General features: G+C 41.2%; 2 protein-coding genes and 1 pseudogene across 2 annotated transcripts in view; all 3 read left to right on the forward strand.

Moving 5' to 3' along the window:
• The window catches only part of LOC140347575 (uncharacterized), a 34,515-nt gene extending 30,969 nt beyond the window's left edge, over positions 1-3,546 (forward strand). Inside the window, exon 6 of the mRNA XM_072434089.1 lies at positions 2,672-3,546. Within this exon, the coding sequence (XP_072290190.1) occupies positions 2,672-3,508 (837 nt within the window). The 3' untranslated portion in view covers positions 3,509-3,546. The remainder of the gene's footprint in view (positions 1-2,671) is intronic.
• The window catches only part of LOC140346713 (uncharacterized), a 41,398-nt gene that overhangs the window by 1,277 nt on the left and 15,336 nt on the right, over positions 1-24,785 (forward strand). The window contains exons 3-4 of the mRNA XM_072432899.1: positions 14,038-15,417; positions 19,685-19,762. Coding sequence (XP_072289000.1) covers positions 14,060-15,417; positions 19,685-19,762 — 1,436 coding nt within the window. The 5' untranslated portion in view covers positions 14,038-14,059. The remainder of the gene's footprint in view (positions 1-14,037; positions 15,418-19,684; positions 19,763-24,785) is intronic.
• LOC140346712 (uncharacterized) lies at positions 6,556-11,167 on the forward strand (annotated as a pseudogene).

Genomic DNA, 24,785 nt, shown 5'->3' on the forward strand with positions numbered 1-24,785 from the left:
ACTCCATTGAAAGCATCATCACACACTGCATTTTTATATTTTTACTAGGGCTGTGATTAATCACGATTAAATTTTTTACTCGCGATTAATCACATTATTTCCCTGATTAATCGCATTTTTACGTGCAAAATTCAAAATGAATTCAAAAGAAGTGTAAAGTGCATCAGCATTTTTATTCAGTAGCAGTTAAATAAAATATTAAGTATTCACGTGCCACAAAATCCTGAGCCACAATCATTAAAGATTAACAGGCCACTTCAGAGGTAACGTCAGAAACATTGTAATCTCATTAAACATTAGACACTCAAAACACATTAGTAGTGTGTAATAGTTCATAATTCAAAATTTTGAACTAAGTTCACAGCTCCAAAAAATGAACTAGTTCAGTTATTTTTTTCAATATTATGCAATAATTGTTCTAAATTATTTCCACAGCCCAAATACAACCACAGGCAGCAATTATTTTATTTGTTTAATGCTGAAAATATGTGTCAGATTTCATCTTCATATCCAATTTTGAATCCTTACCCAGGATTTACATTCACACTGAAGGGACAGACTTCCCCCATGTGTCGCTGTCCATTCAGTCCACACTAGCAGCAGTAGTAGTAGTAGTAGTAGTACTAGTAGTAGTACTAGCAGCAGTAGCAGCTTTCAGCCCCACAGTTTATTCTCAAAAACATGAGGGAAAACTTGCAAGGCAAAGTTTGACCAGAAATGTTAGATTGTTCAATCCTCTCCGACTTTATCATGAAACTCACGTAACTGGTCGTAGAAGGGCGACTCCTGCTGCTCTGTTGACACACGTTGCGGTCGCGTCCGTGCTGCTGTTTGTTTTGATTGCGCATGCGCAGTGCGGTGCGACAGGCAGGTAATGTTTTCCATTTTTCAAATTTCAGTGATATCAGTCCAGTCTTTCATTGTTTGTTGTTGTTCAGTTTGTTTCATATTTTATTTTGTAAAAATATGCTTCAAATGTATCCATTTATTGTGTCCATAGCAGGAGTTTTGAGCTTCGGATACATAGTTCTGAAGTCAAGTGGGATGTCAATACTGAAAACAATCTACTGTGCTCTATTGATCTCAGTCCAAAAGTCGGACATTCCCAAAACACATGGTAATGGTGAGCCACTCGGGACACCAATTTTTCCTGCAGTCAATATTTACCTGTGAATAGTGTTCACTTTGACATGGTGTTATAAAATACCATGAGACATTTATCCAACAGAATTCTTTATCCGTCAAAAATGAATGAACTTCTTTTATCCACCTCTTTTTAATATACTAAGTAGAGTGACTTAAGATCATTAATGCAGCTGAGGGTTTACAAAGTGTCATATTTACACAAAATAAAAAAGGTATGAGTTTGTCTGTAGATATGCGATGTGAGTGTAGTCGTAAAACAAAAAGACAAACTTTTGTGTGCAAAGGTGAGACAGGCTTAGCAAAAACAGAGCAGGAGAGAAGGCAACATGACCACAAGCCCACGATCCCACACAGGCCTGGGCCGTAACAATGAGTTGTCTATTGTGTTCCCGGAATTCACTCAAATATACTTGCGACCCACACTTTGGGTCCTAAAGGACTTCACACCTGTTCACATTTTTGTTTGAGCTGCTACTGTCAGGCAGAATATGTAGGTCCATAAAAACAAGACAAACATATTAAGAAATAGTTAGCGCTGCTAAATAGTTGGGATCAATGCAATTTTTACCAATATATAATGGGAGTAGTTCAGTGTGTGTATGTTTCATTACTATGAAATGCTTTTTCTTGAATGTTATCTGTGATGCACTGACTAGAAATGTGTTGATTTTGCATCATCTTTTGGTTTTAGGAGAAGTGGAAAATAAATCTTTAATCCTTTTCCATAATGTTGAATGTAAACATGTTTGAATGACAGAGCTCTGGGTCAGACTGGTTTGATGCTGTCGGTCCTCACCCAAAGCCAGAGCTGAAAGTCTGTAACACTCTCCACATTCTTATCGAAAACAGTCTTTTTCATTTCACAACTCACTGAAGCTTGTATAAATGACTTCTCCATAACAACACCACTCTCAACAGTGATAAGGAATTCACAGTTAAACACGGCCTCTTCAAACTCTTGTAAAGTTTTTTTATTTTATAGTAGAAAATGCTTCAGTTGTAGTCATCTGGACTCAGTTAGAAAAAATAGACTTTTCGACTCTCATCCAAGAGTCATTGTCAATAAAATAATTTAGGTCGAGAACTCCGATATTTATACTATTCTGTGGTAAGTCCAGCCCATTGGGAGGAGCCTTCCCGAAGAGGAAAGAGTTGTTTGTTTCAACAGAAACTTACCCTCTTGGTATCTACCGAGCCTATTCAACCCTTTAATGGGCTATTAGTCTCCCCTTTGTCTTTGTGAGACCCTGGCTCACCCACCCTGAGTACCTGATTAACAATTGTTTGACTACAACTTAAGCATTTTCTACTATGGAACACGCCTGGACGAATGAGGGATTACACAGACATACTTTTTTATTTTATACTATTATTACTTAACCTCTCCTTTTCCTGCGTTCATGGCAGATCTTCAACGTCCTTCAGGAGAATGGGGTTCACCTGTGACCAGTGTGGAAAGACATGGATGGCTCCTTCTGCACTCAAACGACACTACAGAACTCACACAGGAGAAAGACCATATGAGTGTGACCTGTGTGTAAGTAGTTTTTCAATCGCAAGTAGTCTCAAAAAACACACCAGAATCCACTCTGGTGAAAGGCCATTCAGCTGTGATGTCTGTGAGAAGGAATTTTCATGCTCAAGCAGCTTAGTAAGACACACAAGAGTCCACTCTGGAGAAAAACCTTACAGCTGTGTTTTTTGTGAGAAGGCATTTTCATGCTCAAGCAGCTTAGTATCACACATGAGAGTCCACACTGGAGAAAAACCTTACAGCTGTGAGGTTTGTGATAAAGCATTTTCATGCTCAAGCAGCTTAGTATCACACATGAGAGTCCACAATGGAGAAAAACCTTACAGCTGCGACGTTTGTGAGAAGGCATTTTCACTCTCAAGCAACTTAGTTAGACACATGCGAGTCCACACTGGAGATAAACCTTACAGCTGTGATGTTTGTGAGAAGGCATTTTCCCAGTTAAGCCACTTAATATCACACATGAAAGTCCACAATGGAGAAAAACCTTACAGGTGTGATGTTTGTGAGAAGGCATTTTCACGCTCAAGCCACTTAGTAAGACACATGAGGGTCCACACTGGAGAAAACCCATTTGTTGGTGAAAAGTGTGGAACAGCTTTTAGATTTGGGTCAAATAATTGTAGACATGTTAAAATCTGCAGCCCTAAAGAGCAAAACTGCTGTTCTGACCAGTGTGAGAGAGCTTTCAGAAAACCTGCTCATCATAAGGCTCATTGTCCTGAAAAAAATAAAGGAGACAGAGTTGCTGAGGCTGGATCATGTGAACCCAAAGTCAGACTCCGAAAGCTGGAGATCAGGCTTCAGAGAGTCCAGACTGAGAAGTGAAGACCAGTGTAGATCCAGCACATACAATAGTCTGTTTTACTTTCATTAATTAATTCGTTTTTCTTCCGCTTGAAATTGGTAACTGTGTCTCAGACCACATGCCCCTGACCTGTGGCATACCCCAAGGGTCAATCCTGTGACCCCTTCGGTTCAACCTCTACATGCTGCCGTTAGGTCAGCAGATACGCAGCAAATATGTGTCCTATCACAACGATGCAGACGAGAATTAGATCTGTTTCACTGTCGGCAGGTGAATATGGACCAGTGGAATCACTCTGTCACTGCATCCAACAGATCAGTGTGTGGATGCAAAACAACTTTCTCCAGCTGAACTCAGACAAGACTGAAATCATCGTCTTCGTCCCACAGAAACAAAGAGAGTCACCTACAAATCAAGTTAAAATTCAAGTCTGAGTCCATTATCCCCCCAGATTTCTAACAACCACGTCAAATCAATAACATCAGAAGCTTTTTACCATCCAATAAACGTTGCCAAAATCAAAAGTATAGTGTCTAAACCAGACTTTGAGAAACTTATCCATGCGTTTGTCTTCAGTAGATTAGACTACTGTTACGGCCTGTTCACTGGCCTCTCCAAACCAGCTGTAAAACAGCTGCAGTACATCCAGAACGCTGCTGCTCGGGTCCTGACTAGAACCAGGAAGTATGATCACATTAGTCCTGTTCTCAGGTCTCTGCACTGCCCCCTGTGACTCAGAGAATAGACGTTAAAGCAGCTTTGCTTGTGTACAAGTCTCTCCATGGCCTAGCACCAAAGTACATCTCAGACATGTTAGTGCCATATGAACCATCTCGGACTCCGAGGACCTCAGGGACCGGTTTCCTGCTGGTGCCGGAGATGGAACTAAACATGGACCTGCCTCCTGCTGGTGCCCAGAGTCAGGACTAAACATGGACCGGCCTCCTGCTGGTGCCAGAGTCAGGACTAAACATGGACCGGCCTCCTGCTGGTGCCAGAGTCAGGACTAAACATGGGCCGGCCTCCTGCTGGTGCCCAGAGTCAGGACTAAACATGGACCGGCCTCCTGCTGGTGCCAGAGTCAGGACTAAACATGGACCGGCCTCCTGCTGGTGCCCAGAGTCAGGACTAAACATGGACCGGCCTCCTGCTGATGCCAGAGTCAGGACTTAACATGGGCCAGCCTCCTGCTGGTGCCAGAGTCAGGACTAAACATGGACCGGCCTCCTGCTGGTGCCAGAGTCAGGACTAAACATGGACCGGCCTCCTGCTGGTGCCAGAGTCAGGACTAAACATGGACCGGCCTCCTGCTGGTGCCAGAGTCAGGACTTAACTTGGGGAATCTGCGTTTCAGTTTTATGCAGCTAAAATCTGGAACTGAAGATGTGAGACAGGCTTCTACTCTGACAATGTTCAAATCTAAGCTAAAAACTGTTTTGTTTAGCTGCGCATATGACTGAAAGGATTTTCTTTGCTTTTTTTCTTAAACTGTTTTGTGATTTCTTTCATGTCTTTGTGATTTCAATGGTTTTTTTTCCTGTTTTGTGAAGCACTTTGAATTGCCTTGTGTAAGAATTGTGCTCTACGAATACATTTGTCTTGCCTTGCTTGTTCCCTTTAAGGGTCGTGGGTGACTGGAGCGTCTCCCAGTGACTTTGGGCCTTAGGAGGAGTACACCCTGGACAGAGGCCAGCTTGTTGACGGGTTTCCATTCACTGTGTTTTGATTTTATTTTGACAATGAAAAGGGGAGTGTTTATCAGCTGTTTTAGCCCTAAGTTAAGTCCTGGTTTTGTTTATATCTTGTTATTTATTTTAAAGATCAGTATATTCTAATTTTATTTTATTTAGATTTTTGATTATTTAACAGTTTTACATTAAACGTTGTGAATGTTTTTCCACTGTTTTAGTCCAAAGTTTAGTCCTGTTTTAGTTCTTGTTTGTTAATAAAAGGAGAACTCTAGTTGCATTTTAATACAACAATTATTTTAACAGGACTCTTACTTTTATTTTTATTAGTTTTATTTTGTCGGGACAGTGTATGTTGATGAACATGCCGGATTATAGCAATGGGATGATTTGCGTCTGTTGTCCTGTGTTCATTCTCTTTCACACTTGGGCACTGGAGTCTTGCCCAAGGACACAATAACAATGTCCACCAGCGCCCCCGTGTGGTCTCCCATCCAAGCACCAGACCCATCCCTGCTTAGCGTCTGAGATTTTATGAGATCAGGCATGATAACTTTATTGTGTACGGTGTACGTTTTCTGGTAGAGTTTGTTCACCATCTGTTTGTCATCATGGAGATGTTGTTTTGCATGTAATATGTAATGCAAAATGGCAATAAATGTATCTTGCAGTTATTCAATTACATGTGTTTTCAGTCAGGAGATACAGACCACAGATGTTAAGACCCGAAAGCTCCTGGCCGTGCCTGGAGGGTTCCTTTCCAAATCCAGCATCCTGAGACTGTACACTAGCCGTAAGGAAGGAGCCCGGGGACTAGTGAGTGTGAGAGCCACTATCCAGGACGAAACTTCCAAGATCCATAAGTACATCAAGGACAAGCCTCCTACAGATGACGTGCTCAATGAACGTCTCAGACAATAGGGAACAGAGGATGATGGAGGGACCATCATGGGAGGACACGCCCCTACATGGGATGTACTATCGGAACATAACTGAAGTGGTTGATATCACAAAATCCCACCAATGGCTAGAAAGAGCCGTTCTGAAGGACAGAGGCCCTGATCATGGCAGCACAGGAGCAGGCCCTGAACACCAGATCAATAGAGGCCCAGATCTACCACACCAGACAAGACTCAAGGTGTAGGCTGTGGAAAGGGGCCCCTCAGACAATCCCGCACATAACTGCAGGGTAAAAGATGTTGGCAGGGACAGAATACATGGAGCGCCATAACCAGGAGGCTGGCATAGTGTACAGAAACATCTGTGCAGAGTACGGGCTGGAGACCCCAAGGACAAAGTGGGAAACACCTCCAAAGGGGGTGGAGAATGACCGAGCCAAGGTCCTCTGAGTCTTCCAGATACCAACAGACCGAATGGTAATGGGGAACCAACTGGACATAGTGGTGGTCGACAAGGGTCAGAGGAAAGTCGTCGTGGTGGACAATGCAGTGCCATGGGATGATAACATGTTACGGCCTGTTCACTGGAAAAAGGGACATGAGGAACTAGAGAAATACCAAGGCCTCAGAGAGGAGCTGGAGAAGGCCTGGAGCGTGAAGGTATCGGTGGTGCCCGTAGTGACCGGAGCACTTGGGGCAGAGTTTTTCTTAGTTTTAGTTTTTTATAATAGGAAAATTAGTAACGATAAAAAAGCAAATGTGTGATGCCAGCTTTGATAAAACTTGAAGTGACAAACTCTATTTTTGACTAACTAATAACATAGGAACATTTTATTTTTTATGTTCGATGTTTTTATATAGCTAATTCTTACAGGAGGTTTTTTAAATCTTCATAGACCTCTAATGTAAAGACTGTGGGGTTAAAAAACGAGTAATTGCCATATTGTTGTATTTTTCAAACATTTTGTTTAAATTGAAAAAAAAAGAAAGAAGATCGGCCCGGGTTGAGCTTCCGCTTTAGCGAGATGAACAGCCAATCACAGGCTTCCTTCTTGCTTCCGTCCAATCACATCGCGGAACATGAACATCCGGAGGCGAAATCGAGTAGATTTTGCAGATCGTGTAGGTCTTGTACCTACAATGGTATGATTTGAACATGGATCTATTATAATATCGGATTTGAAGGACTCCGGAGCCAGTCTCATGTATTTTCCTTATTCATGTGTCTGAAGTGACGTGACACAATCGTTTCTATTCTCATCTTGAGGACGAAAGCCACATTGACACTGTGGCCTGGGCCAGCAAAAACGTATTTTTCTTTTCGATAAAGTCTCCTCTGTCACATCCCCAAAGACCCCGTTTGTCCAGAAATATATCACTGTGGTCAGGAGGGACCAGTGGACTTACAGACATCACTCCAGACTGAGCGGTGAGCTGTTTGTTTGAGATAGTTAGCAGTTGGCTAATGCTAGTTTACGTATTATTGTGTGGCTATGCTAATAAACGTTAGCCTACTTGCAGACAAAAGTTACCCAGCAACCATACTGAAAACAAGTGCCAAAATCCATATAAATCACACATGCCTTCAACATGTGACAACAAATAAGTCACATGACTGAAACACATGGATATGATCATAAACACATAACTGCATTTTCACAAAAATGCAATTTAATTACTATAAAATGCAAATCATGGTCATTGCATGATTCCATCATATAATTTGGAAAATAATACACGATGTGAGTGAATTCAAATGACAAAATTAAATGTTGACTTTTGGGACAGGAACGAGCCAAAACGTTAGAGGGAGTGAATCTTCAGACTCTTCAGAAGCTGTTCAAAGACTTTCTGCTGTCACTTCTGCATTTAACCTGCTCCTGCTGCATTATCTGTAAGTATGACACTCTTCAATCCAACAATAAACCAAACTATTAAACTATATATTATGCATTAGTCTTTCTGTCTACTTTTTGGACTCTGTGAGTTTTTCATCTTAAAAAATGTGAGCATTTACGGAAAAACCAAATGTTCTGCTGGTGCCCTGAAATGAGTTCAAATTAGGCTGAAGACATTAGCTGTCAGATTCAACGTTGTCATTGTGGAGGTTGAAACAATCAGAATGTGATTTTAATCCTTCAACAGAAGACGCAGTAACAGTAGCTCTCCACACTGCACTGTCCCACCTGCAGCAACAGGGTAGATATGTGCTCTTTGAGGATTTTATATATCCTAATATAGATAAATATATATTAATGTTTGGGGATATATGTGTGTGTGTGTGTATATATATAATTATATATAATATATACATATATATATATATAATTATATATATAATTATATATAATATATATTATATATATATATATATATAATTATATATATAATTATATATATATAATTATATATATTATATATATATATATAATATATATATTATATATATATATATATATATATATAATTACAGTTACTCCATTGAGCGCATCCCAATTTTTTTTTTTTTTTTAAAAAGCAGTGTCTGAGGATGCGCTCAATGGAGTAACTGTAATTATATATATATATATATATATATATATATACACATTATAATCCATTGAGCGCATCCTCACACACTGCTTTTTAAAAAAAAAAATCATTTTCAAATTTAGACCGTCACAGAACATAGACTATGACACGGAGACCCCAAAAGTGACATAAGACCTCCCCTAAAGTTAAGACTCATATTATCCAGCGTATGAGTGCAATTTGGTCCAAAGTCTCAAATGAGTGCATTTTTACAGAATGTTCGCAGGTAATCTTTTCCATTATTCAAATTTCAGTGATATTGTTCCAGTTTTTCATTGTTTGTTGTTCAGTTTGTTTCATATTTTTTTTAGTAATTGCCGCCAAAAAAATCTGCTTCAAAGGTATTCATTTATTGCAGGAGTGCCCAATACGTCGATCGCAATCTACCGGTCGATCTCAGAGTGAGAGCTGATCCCACTGGAAAGCTCCGGAAAGCACTGAAGTGCGCGCTGTGTAACGCAGAGGAAGGACAAGAGGAAGTTCTGGTTAAGCTCAACCTTCTCTCATTTAGCGTAGTTGTGGTCAGTATATATTTTTTTCCAAATACTCAGCTGTATTAAATGGTTTAGTTAATAGCAGATTTTCTCTCTCCTTTTTATATTGCACATTTGTATATGATAAACAATATTAGACTATTAATGAAAGCCTAATATTGTTTCTATAGTCTAATTATGGTTAAATAAAAATAAAAACCTGTTTAAAACTGACAATAAAAATAATACTAAATTATACAATAATTTAGATCTATAGGTAGATCTTGTAGTTTTTAGACTCTGATACATAGTTCTGAAGTCAAGTGGGATGCCAATGCCAAAAACAATTTGCAGTGGTCTATTAATCTCAGACATGACAAGAGAGGTTTATACTTGTTTGCTGTAACTTAAAGGAATAATAGAGGATTTTTGGCGCGCAATCTGAGTCTTATTTCCTCGTGGCGTGGACAGTCGAGTTGTTCTCCCACATGTCAATCATTACCGGCGTCCTACTGCACACATGCAGCCTCGTCCCCAGCATAGCAGCACGTTTCCCTGGCTGCGCATGCGTGGTTGTTATCCCGGTGTGTGTTTAGCGAGTTCCTTCAATGTACAGTACAAAATGACAACAGAGAAACACTGTGTTCGAGCTCATTAGAGACAGAAATCTATGGAAACGAGAGATGCGATGCGATCCGTCGCGCTAATAAACAAACACACGTGTAGCAGCTGGGCTGTTGCCTGCTTCCACACGTGGTGTGATGGTAGGTAGCGTCATGGAAACAACAGGAGGGTGGAGGGGGTGAGTGGTGCGGTGCGTGTGTGCATGCACATTCCTAAAAAAAGGGACTCGCTTGAGTTCTCAACTCGGTGAAAAATCCTCTATTATTCCTTTAATGCTGCTAAATAGAGCAATAAGGGGATTAATGCAATATTTACCAATGTATAATGGGATGAGTGCAGTGTGTGGATGTTTTAGTATTATGAAAGCCTTTTTTATGTTATCTGTGCACTACTAAAAAGTACCTTTTATATTTAATTGTTTCACTGTATGTTGATGTTGCATCTTTTTGGTTGTAGGAGAATAAGAAAACTTTTAATCCTTGTTAAATGTAAACATGTTTGACAGATCTCTGGGTCGGACTGGTTTGCAGCTGTCCACATTCTTATAGAAACAGTAAAGTAATTTTCATTTCATAACTCGCTGAAGCTTCTAAAACTCTAAGCAGTGATAAGGAATTCACAGCTAAAGACAGTCTCTTCTAATTCTTGTAAAGGTCTTTATTTAATATAATTATTATTTAACGTCTTTTTCTGCGTTCATGGCAAATTTACAAAGTCCTTCGGGAGAATGGGGTTCACCTGTGACCAGTGTGTAAAACATGGCTCGTTTCTTCTGCACTCAAAGTACACTACAGAACTCACACAAAAGAAAGACCATATGAGTGTGACCTGTTTGGAAGCAGTTTTTTCTAAAACAAATAATCTCAAAAGAAACACCAGAATCCACTCTGGAGAAAGGCCATTCAGCTGTGATGTTTGCGAGTAGGAATTTTCATGCTCAAGCAGCTTAACATCACAAACGAGAGTCCACACTGGAGAAAAACCTCACAGCTGTGATATTTGTGGGAATGCTTTTTTGCAGTCAAACAGATTCATATCATACAAGAGGGTCCACACTGAAGTGAAGCCTTTTGACTGTGACCAGTGTGGAACAACATTTAGGACCAAAGGGCAGCTCTCAAAAACACCAGTGTGTCCACAGACGTGAGAGGTCATATCAATGTGACCAGTATGAGAAGGCTTTCAAAACATCACAGGACCTCTCCAAGCACCACCAAACACACACAGGAGAACAACCATATATCTGTGACAAGTGCGGGAAGAAGTTTGCTCAGTCTTTTAGTTACAAAAGCCACCAGTGAATCCACACTGGAGTAAAACCTTACAGCTGTGATGTTTGTGAGAAGGCATTTTCCCAGTTAAGCCACTTACTATCACACATGAGAGTCCATAATGGAGAGAAACCTTGCAGATGTGATCTTTAGAGCTTTGTACCACTCTGTGGTGAACCCATCAGAGATTTAATGTTCTTTAATCTTTTGATTGCACCTTGTAATTCCTAATACTAGTGATGGGTAGATGACGCGTCAAGGTGCGTGTTACACATTTCCGATACTGTGTTGACACAGCTTGACACACTTTCAGAGCTCGACACGTGTCGGCGCCTCAACTCGTTTGGCCCATCACTATTTCCAACACTGTTATTTCAGCTCCTAATTTTATTTTGCTCATCTGACATAACAGGCAAGTTGAGGGTGTCCAGAAAGGAATTTATACCATTGTCTTTATCTCCTGGACTTTTTTGGAAAAGGTTTCAGCTTTTCTTTCAGTTTTTTAAGTCTCTGAAATGTTGATCCACTCTCATAATATCTTAGTTTGGTAAAGATTATTTTCTTAATTATTTCTTGTGATTTCCTCTTTATCTTTTAAATTTTGTGTGACATTTTAGGATTCCCTTCGTGGCATGATTTACCTCCTCTTGCAGATCATTTAGCTTTTTCTCCCTCGGATTTTTACCTCCCAGGGTTATGGCTATAATTTTCCTCTTAAGACTGCTTTAAAAGCATCCCAGTGGATGGGCAGCGAAGTTTCTCCAGTATAATTTTCCTCCTCCAGATAAGTCTTAATGTTGTTTTCAAACAGGGTCACTAAGCAGGCTGACATTGAAACTCAATAGTGTGTTTTTTCGTCTTTCCTCCAAGTCCACAGTAATGTAGATAGTATGGTCACTTAAGTCTATTGTGCTTATATCTGCTTCAGTGATTTTAGATCTTTCTTTATTGGAATAGATTGTATGTGGATTAGAAAAAATGGCTATATTGGTTCATCTCCCTCCAGATATCAGGCAATCCTATATTCTTCTTTAATTTATAGAACGTCATTTTTATTGTTCCTCTAGTTTCCACCTTCTGAAGACAAGTAGAGGAAGCATTCTTAAAATGAAGATCGCCATAATCTAATTATTTTTAAAGTGACAGTAACAAGCTACTTTTTCAATTCAGATTAAAACACAATTTATTGACGTTTTTATTTCTTCACAAGTTTTTCTATGTGTGGTTTAAAAGTAAGGAGTCAACAATCTAGACACCAAGGTATTTGTATTCAAGAGTGGACAGTACTGGAACAGACTGAGACACATTCTATAAAAAAACGTAAGCTTAGTTTTGTCATCATTGAGGACTAGTTTTAACTGAAGAAGTTAATGCTGGACCGCTGCAAATGCTTTCTGAAGGGATTTAAGAGATGATTCTTAACAGCAAATAACTGTCATCAGCATATAAATACATGTTAGCATCATAAACTTTTGACTCAAGTCATTGATGTTAAAGATAAATAGGAGGGGCCCCGAAACTGACCCCTTTGGAAAACCCTTGTGGGCATTAACAAAATCAGAACAAAGACCCTCATATTTATGATTGGAGGAGGAGTGGTACAATATTAACACACTCCAAAGACTTACAGTGCAGTTTGTACCATATATTGTAAGTAAGTAAGTAAGTAAATTTTATTTATATAGCACCTTTCACAGACAGAGGTCACAAAGTGTTTCACAAAACACAGAATAAAACAATAAAAACACAAAAAACTTACAGTGAACAATACATATACAACAATATACAGTAAAATCAGTCCGTAAAACAAGTGCATTTAAAAGGCTTGACTAAATAAAAAGGTTTTAAGCTGACCCTTAAAAGCAGTAACTGAGTCCAGTGACCGTAGGGAGAATGGAAGATCGTTCCAGAGTCTGGGGGAACAGCCTGGAAGGATCTGTCTCCTCTGGTCCGAAAACGGGTGCGAGGAACCAACAACAGTTTCTGATCCAAGGACCTTAGTGAGCGAGAGGGAGTGTACGGTTTTATCAGATCGCTGATGTACGATGGGACCTGACCATTTAAAGCTCTAAAAGTTAAAACAAGAATTTTAAACTGTATCCGGTAGGAGACCGGCAGCCAGTGAAGGGCTTTGAGAATGGGTGAAATGTGGGCCCTTCTATTTGTGCGGGTTAAGATCCTCGCTGCAGAGTTCTGGACCAGCTGCAGACGAGAGAGTTCCTTCTTGTTAAGACAGGAAAACAAACTGTTACAATAGTCTAAACGTGAAGAGACAAAAGCATGAATTATAACTTCCAGGTCATTTTAAGACACCATTTTCCTGAGCTTAGAGATTTTCCTCAACTGAAAGAAACAGTTCCTCGTCAACAGCTTAGAGTGGTGCTCTAAAGACATGTCTTTGTCAAAGACGACACCCAAGTTTCTAAGACTTGGTTTAGCAGTCTGGCCTAAAACACCCAAGTACTGGTTTATCCCTGGAATGGCATCATTATTGATAGTGAACAAATATAAAAAACGTATACAAAATTTGTGACAACCCCAATATTTACAGTCTGCAGATCATAGTTAAGTTAAGATGCACTTTTCGTGAGCGGTAGATTGATCATGAAAAATATTTCCAAGAAGGGTGTAACATAATCCCTGATGATTGAATCTGAGTTGGAGACATTTCACACCCCAAAATACACAAAACACATAATGAAAGGATAAGGCGCAAGCAAAGTGTCCAACACGCCAAATACTATGTCCATATGTGTAAATGTCCAGAGGAACTGTCCAGAATCTACAAGCCTTAAAATGCAAGTGTGAATGTGTGAGTAAAAGGATTGCGTTATCTAAATCTTATGCAATTCTGCCGCTATGAAGAGCAAAGCTATGAGAGCTTTTGGAAAACCTGATCTTTTTTTCCTCCATAACAACACCACTCTCAACAGTGATGAGGAATTCACTGTTGAAAACTCTTGTAAAGTTCTTTATTTAATATTATTATGACTTTACGTCTCCTTTTTCTTTGTTCACTGCAGATCTACAAAGTCCTTCTGGAGAATGGGGTTCACTTGTGACCAGTGTGGAAAGACATGGCTCAATCCTTCTGCACTCAAACGACACCACAAAACTCACACAGGAGAAAGACCATATGAGTGTGACCTGTGTGGAAGCAGTTTTTCTACCGCTGTTAGTCTTAAAATACACACCAGAATCCACTCTGGAGAAAGGCCAATCAGCTGTGATGTTTGTGAGAAGGCATTTTCATGCTTAAGCAGCTTAACATCACACATGAGAGTCCACACTGGAGAGAAACCTTACAGCTGTGATGTTTGTGAGAACGCATTTTCATGCTCAAGCAGCTTAGTATCACACATGAGAGTCCACACTGGAGAGAAACCTTACAGCTGTGATGTTTGTGAGAAGATATTTTCATGCTCAAGTACCTTAGTAAGACACATGAGAGTCCACAATGGGGATAAACCTTACAGTTGTGAGGTTTGTGAGAAGGCCTTTTCACGCTCAACCCACTTAGTATCACACATGAGCGTTCACACTGGAGAAAAACCTTACAGATGTGATGTTTGTAAGAAGGCATTTTCTCAATCATCCAGCCTTATATCACATATGAGAGTCCATAATGGAGAAAAACATTACAGCTGTGATGTTTGTAAGAAGGCATTTTCACTCTCAAGCAACTTAGTTAGACACATGAGAGTCCACACTGGAGAAAAACCTTACAGCTGTGATTTTTGTAAGAAAGCATTTTCACGGTCAAGCCACTTAGAATCGCACATGAGAGTCCACAATGGAGAAAAACCTTACAGTTGTGATGTTTGCGAGAAGGCATTTTCACGGTCAGGCCACTTAGTTGCACACAAGAGAGTCCACACTGGAGAAAAACCTTATAGCTGTGATGTTTGTGAGAAGACATTTTCATGCTCAAGCCACTTACTATCACACATGAGAATCCACACTGGAGAGAAACCTTACAGCTGTGATATTTGTAAGAAGGCATTCTCAAACTCAAGCCACTTAGTATCACACATGAGAGTCCACAATGGAGAAAAACCTTACAGCTGCGATGTTTGTGAGAAGACATTTTCCCAGTTAAGCCACTTAATATCACACATGAGAGTCCATACTGGAGAGAAACCTTACAGTTGTAATGTTTGTGAGAAGACATTTTCACACTCACACCACTTAGTATCACACATGAGAGTCCATACTGGAGAGAAACCTTACAGCTGTGATATTTGTGAGAAGGAATTTTCACGCTCAAGCCACTTAGTAAGACACATGAGAGTCCACACAGGAGAAAACCCATTTGTCGGTGACAAGTGTGGGAAGACTATTAGATTTAGTTCGAACAACTGCCTCTCTAAGAGCAAAACTGCAGTTCTGACCAGTGTGAGAGAATTTTCATAAAACCTGCTCATCTGAAGGCCCATCGTCTTTAACAAACTAAAGGAGACAGAGTTGCTGAGGCTGGATCATGTAAACTCAAAGTCTCAAACTCAAAGGAGATCAGGCTTCAGAGAATCCAGACCGAGAAATGAAGTATCTCTTGTTCACGAGTGAAGGAAGGGTGGAACGTTATCGGACTGTTCCGGTAAAGAAGGAGCTGAGTCGAAAGACAAACGCTCAATTTACGGCGGTAAATCTACTTCCCTACCCTCACCTATGGTCATGATCTTTGGGTAATGACCGAAAAGACAAGATTGCGGTTACAAAAGGTCAAAATGGGGCTATAAAGAAACGTGAAAGAATTCTCCCCAAACGTGATTTTGTGGTTTCCCATTCTTCATCAGCCAGAACAAAGTCATCCTCTCTTTCCCATCTATCGTTTATGTAATCAGCAGAGTGACTGCCCAAATTGTTAAAACATTTATATAAAAGTTTGTTAAGAAGGCCTGGCTGTAATGGTGAATTTATCATGTCAAGCTGCAGTACCAAATCTGACAACTATGGACGCGGCCGCCTAATGCGCAGACGGAACTTTCACTGTGTTTATTATTGATCTGTGCTTCAGAGACGGTGATAGCTTGTTCCTTTAGCCCCCTGTTTATGTGTGTTATTGGTTAGTGTGCGTCCATGACACAGGAGGGTGTTCTGTGCTTTATTGCAGGGCTAGGGATAAGAATCTGAATGCTTGGAGTTGTAACTGATGTTTGACCTGCATATTACATGTATTAGCTTCAAGCTAATGCTAAGCTAACCCAGGTCATTATGTGTGCTTTAGTTATTATTTCGCTGACATTATTTGAGTCTCTGTATTCTTAAGTCAGCCTTATACGTATGTCTGTTGGAATATGTTTCCTTGGGTGACATTAGCGTAGTTTTGATTATTATTTGTTAATAGATTATTAGTAGTAGAGGCGAACCATTTTCATGGGGCTGCAGAGGGTTTGCTTTATGTCCTATGGGAACTATATTATGATTGTTTATACATTGTTATCTAAGTAATCACAGTTTATCATTATTATTATAGCACTGCTTGCATTATTTTTAGTACATTACTTTCATGTTCATGGGAATTATTTCCAATATTATGCTTATCACACACACACACACACACACACACACACACCATTAATAAAGGAAAGTAAAGATCCATCCTGCCTCAGTGCATTCTGACCGATGCCCACTCCGCGATCACAACTCTACTGAACTAGCCAGTAGTAGTGAAACCTTATAATTGAGGTCTTTCAGAAGTCGCTCTGACAAAGTTATATATTATTATTTCTGCACTATATATGTAAATTCATCTGTAAAGTTGTGTACATATTAAGCCTATTTTTTGAAATTGTATTCTTATTTTTTTAATCTTATAGCTTATTGTTATTTTTATCCCATAGCAGATTTAAATTGTTTCTCTTTTTGACGTACTCATTGTTCATTGTTTTATGTTGCACCGAATCACCAAGAGAAGTTCCTATGTTTGTGAATTTTATTCATTGACAATGGTAATAAACCCTTTCTGATTTGAATTCTGATTGTTCCCCTTGAAAGTTCTGATTCATAAGCTTTAATGGTGATGGTAATTACTGTTTAATGTCTTGGTTATAACAAGTAAAAACCTATAAAAGTCTTGCTTCTCAAAGCCAAAGGATTCTTTCAATTCACCAAAGCTCTTCAAATGCTTCTTCTTTACAATCTGGTAAAAAAAAAATTGTGTACCTTTTGTTGTCCAGACTTCAAATCTTCAGTCTGTGCTGTTGGATGTGAAATTTTGATCGTAGCTAACAAGTTTAATATTTTATCATATTTGTTTAGTTTGCTCCTTTCATGTTGTCAGCACAGATTTCATGGGTTCTTCGCTTCTTCAAAATGACTCAACCGTCTGTCATCTGCAGTAAGGCCTGCACAGTAAAAAATGTGGGATTGTTTTATTCCACTCATCAAACAGCCAGTTGGGGATGGAATGGGGAAAGTTTGGAATAGATAGAGAAATCTGGGCAAAACATTTATTTGTATAGTTTCAATCCTTGACTTTGACTTAAATATGGGATGAGATTGGATTTTTCAAGATACTTTTTTTATAGTAGTGTAGCTGGGTCAAATATAAAGAATATCACTTTCTAGAATGAGTTGCAGTTCTCCGTTTAGCCATAAGATTTAATTGTGATCAAATGTGAAAATAGTCATGACTTGTGCACCTTATCAGCGTGTGAATAATTCAACTGTGAATCATGTTGTCATGCCACAAATACAGAGAGAGAAGGCAGAGCTTTAAGGAGCCATCGGACTCTGGATCATTTCTTTTTCTTCATATAAATCCATGTTTTTCTCGTAAGCAAAGCAAGTTGAAAAAGCCGCGCTCTCTTTTCTTTGCCGTTCTGACGGCATCGATTATTGACTGTGGACGGTAGAGGGCAGCATTGCGCCTTGAAGTGCACAACCTGCCGGAAATAACTAGAAGAAGAAGAAACACTCACGGAAGCAACAGCGCACTGACCCTAACCCATGCACTAACTGCATGGATCTATTAAAATAACCGTGCCTAGCCTGTACTTGAAAAAGAACAAGTGTTTCGAACTGCATCCGTTTCGGGACTTTGAAACTGCGCCAACACGCTCGTTTCAATACGGCCATTACGAGTCTGATGATTCCTCTTCTGTGACATCCTCAAAGACCCCGTTTGTCCAGACATTGATCACTGTGGTCAGGAGGGACCAGTGGAGACATAACTCCAGACTGAGCGGTGAGCTATTTGTTTCAGGAAGTTAGCCGCTGGCCAATGCTACTTTACATATTACTGTGTGGCTATGCTAATAAACGTTAGCCTACTTGCAGACAACTGTTACCCAGCAACCATACTGAAAACAAGAGCCAAAATACATATATATTACACAATATTTCTGATTTGACAAACAATAATACCTTTACAAATACAATGTGAGCAAATATGTTTTTGCTGTGAAATATCTAAAAGGTAAATTCAAAAATGTTTAATCTGCCCATTTCTATTCGGGATTAGACTCATTAACCTCTTGTATTTAACAAACATCTGCATTTTAACAGTATTAATTTTAGCTGCCACCATCTGTATTAAATATTATTGGCCTGTAGAAAGTTGTGACTAGGCCCCTGTACCACTCAGTACATTTATACAGAGACATAACAGCAGTAGTAGAGTGACAAGAGGCTCCTCAAACCAAAACTGTAAAATCCCACAGTGCAGGACATCATTTCGAAAGTCATCCTTCTCCTATAAGAGCGGTAAACACTAATAAAGTGCATCTTGGAGGAAAAAATGTTCACCTCCAGACTCCAGACTGAAAGAACATCAAAACTGTACCCACCTGTAAGTGTTATGAATGTGCATGAGTGACAATGTATGAGTGACAATGTATGAGTGACAATGTATGAGTGACAATGTATGAGTGACAATGTATGAGTGACAATGTATGAGTGACAATGTATGAGTGACAATGTATGAGTGACAATGTATGAGTAACAATGTATGAGTAACAATGTATGAGTGACAATGTATGAGTGACAATGTATGAGTGACAATGTATGAGAGATAATGCATGATTACCACTGATTTAAAAATGGAAATGTGTTTTATATCTGTGGGGGGTGTAGAAATGCCAAACCAGGGACGGGAGTTGAAAATTAGCACTGGCTATAAACTTTGTATGCATCACATCGGCTGCAAGCTTTGTTTTGTAACCTTGTACAATTGCAATGTCCCTGTCAAATAAATAAATAAATAATGTCATCTGAAACCCACTAATTCGATTTTAGAACCCAGCACTACGTCTTATAATTCTAAATTCCTTTTTATTTTTCAAAGTTTATTCCCAAACTACTACCAAAACATCTGTCGTCTTCAGGTATCAACCTTTTCCTTTTTCAGTTTTATGATCAGTTTTTCATGACTATCTAACAGCGGAGAGACAACAGCATGTGACGTCTTCAACACGTGACAACAAATAAGTCACATGACTGAAACACATGGATCTGAATGTCTATGATCATAAACATAACATAACTGCCTTTTAACTAAAATGCAATTTCATTACGCAAAAATGCAAATTATGGTTGTTGCATGATTCCAGCATATCATTTGAAAATAATACATGATGTGAGTGAATTCAAGTCACAAAATTAACTGTTAATTTTTATCCTTTTTTGGGACAGGAACGAGCCAAAACGTTAGAGGGAGTGAACCTTCAGACAATGTTCTTTGGTCAAAGCTGTTCAAAGACTTTCTGCTGTCACTTCTGCATTTAACCTGCTCCTGCTGCATTATCTGTAAGTATGACACGCTCCTTACAATGGCGCCGCGGATGGCAGCCTCGGCGTTTTGGTGCGCTTTGTTTTGAATGTTTTTGTTTGTAAATTATGTGTTTGCGTGTTCATACACCCGTGAAGAGCTCTTATCCATCAGAACTACAACTCCTACGGAGACAGTTTGAGTTTAGTATCTACCGCAGAAATGGCTCTCATTTTTGCTAAAACCGTGAGACGGCGTAGAAGAGGAAGACGGGCCGGGGCACTCACGCGCCTGAGGAGACGCGGCGCACGATCACCTTCACCTGGCATTTTCCTCTTCAACGTGAACTCTTTACCTAACAAACTGGACGAATTGGCGTTGCTGAGACGAAACATAGACTTCTCCTCTTCCCCCGTGCTGTGCTTCATGAAGATGTGGCCAAGCGAATTTGTCCCTGATTGCGCGGTGGAGCTGGAGGGCTTTCATCTGCACCACGCGGACCGGCAAAGGGACCTCTCCGGAGGGAAGCGCCGCGGCGGGGTCTATTTCTACATTAACAACGCCTGGGCTTCAGATGTGATCAGTAACGTGGAGAACTCCTTCCTGGACTCGATTTTAACAAAGGGAACCTCAATCAGGAGCTACCAAAGTACAGACAGCTCATTAAAGTCCCAACCAGAGAGCAGAACACGCTGGATCACTGCTACACAACAATCAATAACGTCTTCCAGGCTGTGGCCCGAGCTGCGCTGAGCGCATCAGACCACGTCATGGTTCACCTGATCCCCACATACACACAGTGCTGAAGTTCTCCAAACCTGTAGTGAGGACTTCTAAGAGGTGGACTAATGAGGCAGTGGAGGGGCTATGTGCGTGTTTGGACATTACAGACTGGGAGGTTTTCAGAGCTGCCACAGATAGTTTGGATTAGCACACGGACACTGTGACGTCATACATTCGATTCTGTGAGGACAGCATTATACCAACAAATCAAATCATCAAATCAAATCAATTTATTTTTGTAAGGCCCAAAATCACAACAACAGTTGCCTCTGAGGGCCACAGGGAGAAATGAATCAACAATGTCTGTGGTGGCGATGAAGTCAGACAATGTCTGTGGTGGCGATGGAGTCAGACAATGTCTGTGGTGGCGATGAAGTCAGACAATGTCTGTGGTGGCGAGGGACGATGTCCCAGGGTCCTCTGTCCTTAGACTCTCCTTCTCGGCCAGGAAAAACTACAAAAAAAAACCTCTTTGGGAAAAAAGCGTAGAAACCTGGAGGAGTTCCAGTGAAGGAGAGATCCGACTCTCACAGACGGACAGACGGACACGAGGAGACTGGAGCTGGACCCACTCTTCAGGCAGATGAGGGACCGACTGAGGCGAACTGGACCCACTCTTCAGGCAGATGAGGGACCGTCGGAGTCGAGCAGGACCCACTCTTCAGGCAGATGAGGGACCGTCGGAGGCGAACTGGACCCACTCCTCAGGCAGATGAGGGACCGTGGGAGGCGAGCTGGACCCACTCTTCAGGTAGATGAGGCACCGTCGGAGGCGAGCTGGACCCACTCTTCAGGCAGATGAGGGACCGACTGAGGCGAACTGGAGCCACTCTTCAGGCAGATGAGGGACCGTCCACATGGGGCAGGGACCACTTCACCAGGAGAGGGACATCTGGGTCCACAGGTCCTCAGGAGTGAGAGAAAGAAAAAGAAGGCGGTGAACAGTTTGCAAGTGGAATTACACCAAAGTCACCTTCAACAATGACAAACCCTGGTTCACACCCAAACTGAGGCTTTTGAGACAGCAAAAGGAGGCAGCGCACAGGGCCGGCGATAGAGAACACTACAAAAAGGCAAAGTACGGATTTAGCAGGGAGGTGTCGAGAGCTACAGCCCGTTACAATACAATACTGAAGCAGCAGTTCTCAAACAACAACCCCGCCTCTGTGTGGAATGGGCTCCGGCTTCTAACAAACTACAAGCCCCGTGCTCCACCCTCTGTGGAAGACCTAAAACTGGCGCAACAAATACGTTCTTTCTACTACAGCTTTGACACCCCCTCCCCCACTGTGGCCACCTCTGCCATCCCAACCCCTGTCCCGCCCACCTCCCCCACCCCTCTCACAGTCCAGGAACAAGATGTGTGCAGACTATTTCACAAATCCAACCCGCGAAAGGCTGCTGGACCAGACGGTGTCACCCCGGCTACCATAAGACACTGTGCTGGTGAGCTGGCCCCCGTCTTCACTGGCATTTTTAGCACCTCCCTGGAGTCATGCCATGTCCCAGCCTGCTTCAAGTCGTCCATCATCGTCCCTGTCCCCAAGAATCCCCGGATCACTGGACTTAATGACTACAGACCTGTGGCGCTGACGTCTGTAGTCATGAAGTTATTTGAGCGCCTGGTCCTCCCCCCTGCTGGACCCCCTGAAGTTCTCTTACAGAGCCAACAAGTCTGTAGACGACGCTATCAACCTGGCACTACACCTAACCTTGCAGGACCTGGACTCCCCGGGAACCTATGTCGGGATCCCGTTTGTGGACTTCAGCTCTGCATTCGACACCATCCTCCCTGCTCTGCTCCAGGACAAGCTCTCCCAGCTCAACGTGCCTGACTCCACCTGCTGGGGGAGCACTGACTTGCTGACGGATCGGACGCAGTAGTGCGGCTGGGGAAGAATGTCTCAGGCACACGGACTATTAGCACAGGAGCTCCACAGGGCTGTGTACTTACTCCCCTGCTCTTCTCCCCTGCTCTTCTCCCTGTACACAAACTGCTGCACCTCCAGCCACGACTCTGTTAAACTAATCAAGTTTGCGGACGACACCACCCTCATCGGGCTCATCTCGGACGGGGATGAGTCTGCCTACAGGAGGGTGGTGGACCGGCTGGTGTCCTGGTGCAGCGGTAACAACCGCTATATGATTGTGGACTTCAGGAAAGTCACAGCCCCCCAGCCCCCTCTCACCATCTCAGACTCCCCCATCTCCACTGTGGACTCCCTCCGCTTTCTCGGTACCACCATCACCCGGGACCTCAAGTGGGAGCCCACCATCAGCTCCCTCACCGGGAAGGCCCAGCAGAGGATGTACTTCCTGTGGCAGCTGAGGAAAGCCAAGTTGACAGCGGAGATGATGGTGCAGTTCTACACGGCCATCATTGAGTCCATCCTCACCTCCTCCATCACCATGTGGTATGCTGGAGCCACTGCCAGGGACAAACGGAGACTACAGCACATTGTGCGCTCTGCTGAGAAGGTGATCGGCTGCGAGCTTCCATCTCTGCAGGACCTGTACGTCTCGAGGACTCTGGGACGAGCAGGCCGGATCACAGCCGACCCTTCTCACCCTGGACACGGACTATTCGAGCCACTCCCCTCAGACAGGAGGCCACTCCCCTCAGGCAGGAGGCTACGGTCCATCCGGACCAATACCTCCCATCATAAGAACAGCTTCTTTCCCTCTGCCGTTGGACTCATAAACACTGCCTAAGCACTTTGTACTCATTGAACTGTTCACTTCTATCGCACTACTCACTTATTTTATTTAGAATGTGCATATCATGAATGTGCAGTTTCTGTATAAAGTGTTCAATGTTTGTTGTTTGTGCCGAATCACAAGGACAAGTTCCTATGTCTGTGAATGTTTGTTCGTCGACAAATGGCAATAAACCTTTCTGATTCTGATTCTCTCTTCAATCCAACAATAAACCAAACAATTAAACTATCTATTATGCATTAGTATTTGTGTCTACTTTTTGGACATTTTAGCCTTTTTTCATCTTAAAAAATATGAGCATTTATGGAATTTCTGGCATTTCTGATGAGACCAAATGTTCTGCTGGTGCCCTGAAATAAGGTGCAATTAGGCTGAACATATTCAAAGTTAAGTCATTGTGGAGGTTGAAACTATCAGAATGTGATTTGAATCTATCAAACTACAGAAGACGCATTAACAGTAGCTCTCCACACTGAACTGTCCCATTTGGAGCAACAGGGTAGATATGTGCTCTTTGAGGATTACATATATATTATTACAGTTACTCCATTGAGAGCATCCTCACATACTGCATTTTTATATTTTTACTTTTCAGATTTAAACTTCTCACAGAACATAGAATATGAGGCCCAGAGACCCACAAAGTGACATAAGATCTCCCTTGAAGTTAAGACTCATATATCCAGCGTATGAGTCCCATTTAGTCCAAAGTCTCAGATAAGAACATTTTTACAGAATGTTCGCAAGTAATCTTTTCCATTTTTCAAATTTCAATCATATTGGTCCAGTCTTTCATTGTTTGTTGTTGTTCACTTTGTTTCTTTTTTTTTTTTGTAATGGCCACCAAAAATATGCTTCAAAGGTATCCATTTATTGTGTCCATAGCAGGAGTTTTGAGACTTGGATACATAGTTCTGAAGTCAAGTGGGATGTCAATGCTGAAAACAATCTGCAGTGCTCTATTGATCTCAGTCCAAAAGTCGGACATTCCCAAAACACGTTAATGGTGAGCCACTCGAACACCAGTTTTTCCAGCAATCAGTATTTACCTGTGAATAGTGTTCACTTTGACATGGTGTTATAAAATACCATGGTTCTAACAGAATTCTTTATCCGTCAAAATAAATTACCTTCTTTTACCAACTTTTTTATTATACTAAGTAGAGTGACTTAAGATCATTAACTTAATGAAGATCACCGTAATCTAACACAGATTTTTCTTAAAGTTGCAACAACAAGGCCCTTTTTCACTTCAAATAAAACACAATTTATTATGGAATAAAACCCCTACTGAAGTTTTTATTTATAAGTTGGTCTATGTGTGGTTTAAAAGTGAAGGAGTCATCAATAAAGACACCAAGGTATTTGTATTCATGAACCACTATGACATTCTTAAAGAAAATGTAATCTTAGTTTTGTCAGCATTGAGGACTAGTTTTAACTGAAGTGAATGCTGGAAAGCTACAAACGCTTTCTGCAGGGGTTCAATGGCCTGAGCAAGAGATCATCCATAACAGTAAATAACTGTCATCAGCATAAAAATGCATGTTAGCATTCGAG

The sequence above is a fragment of the Eucyclogobius newberryi genome, unplaced genomic scaffold, assembly GCF_026437365.1.
Source record: "Eucyclogobius newberryi isolate DKJ021-1_F unplaced genomic scaffold, fEucNew1.0.hap1 SCAF_6, whole genome shotgun sequence".
NCBI lineage: Eukaryota > Metazoa > Chordata > Actinopteri > Gobiiformes > Gobiidae > Eucyclogobius > Eucyclogobius newberryi.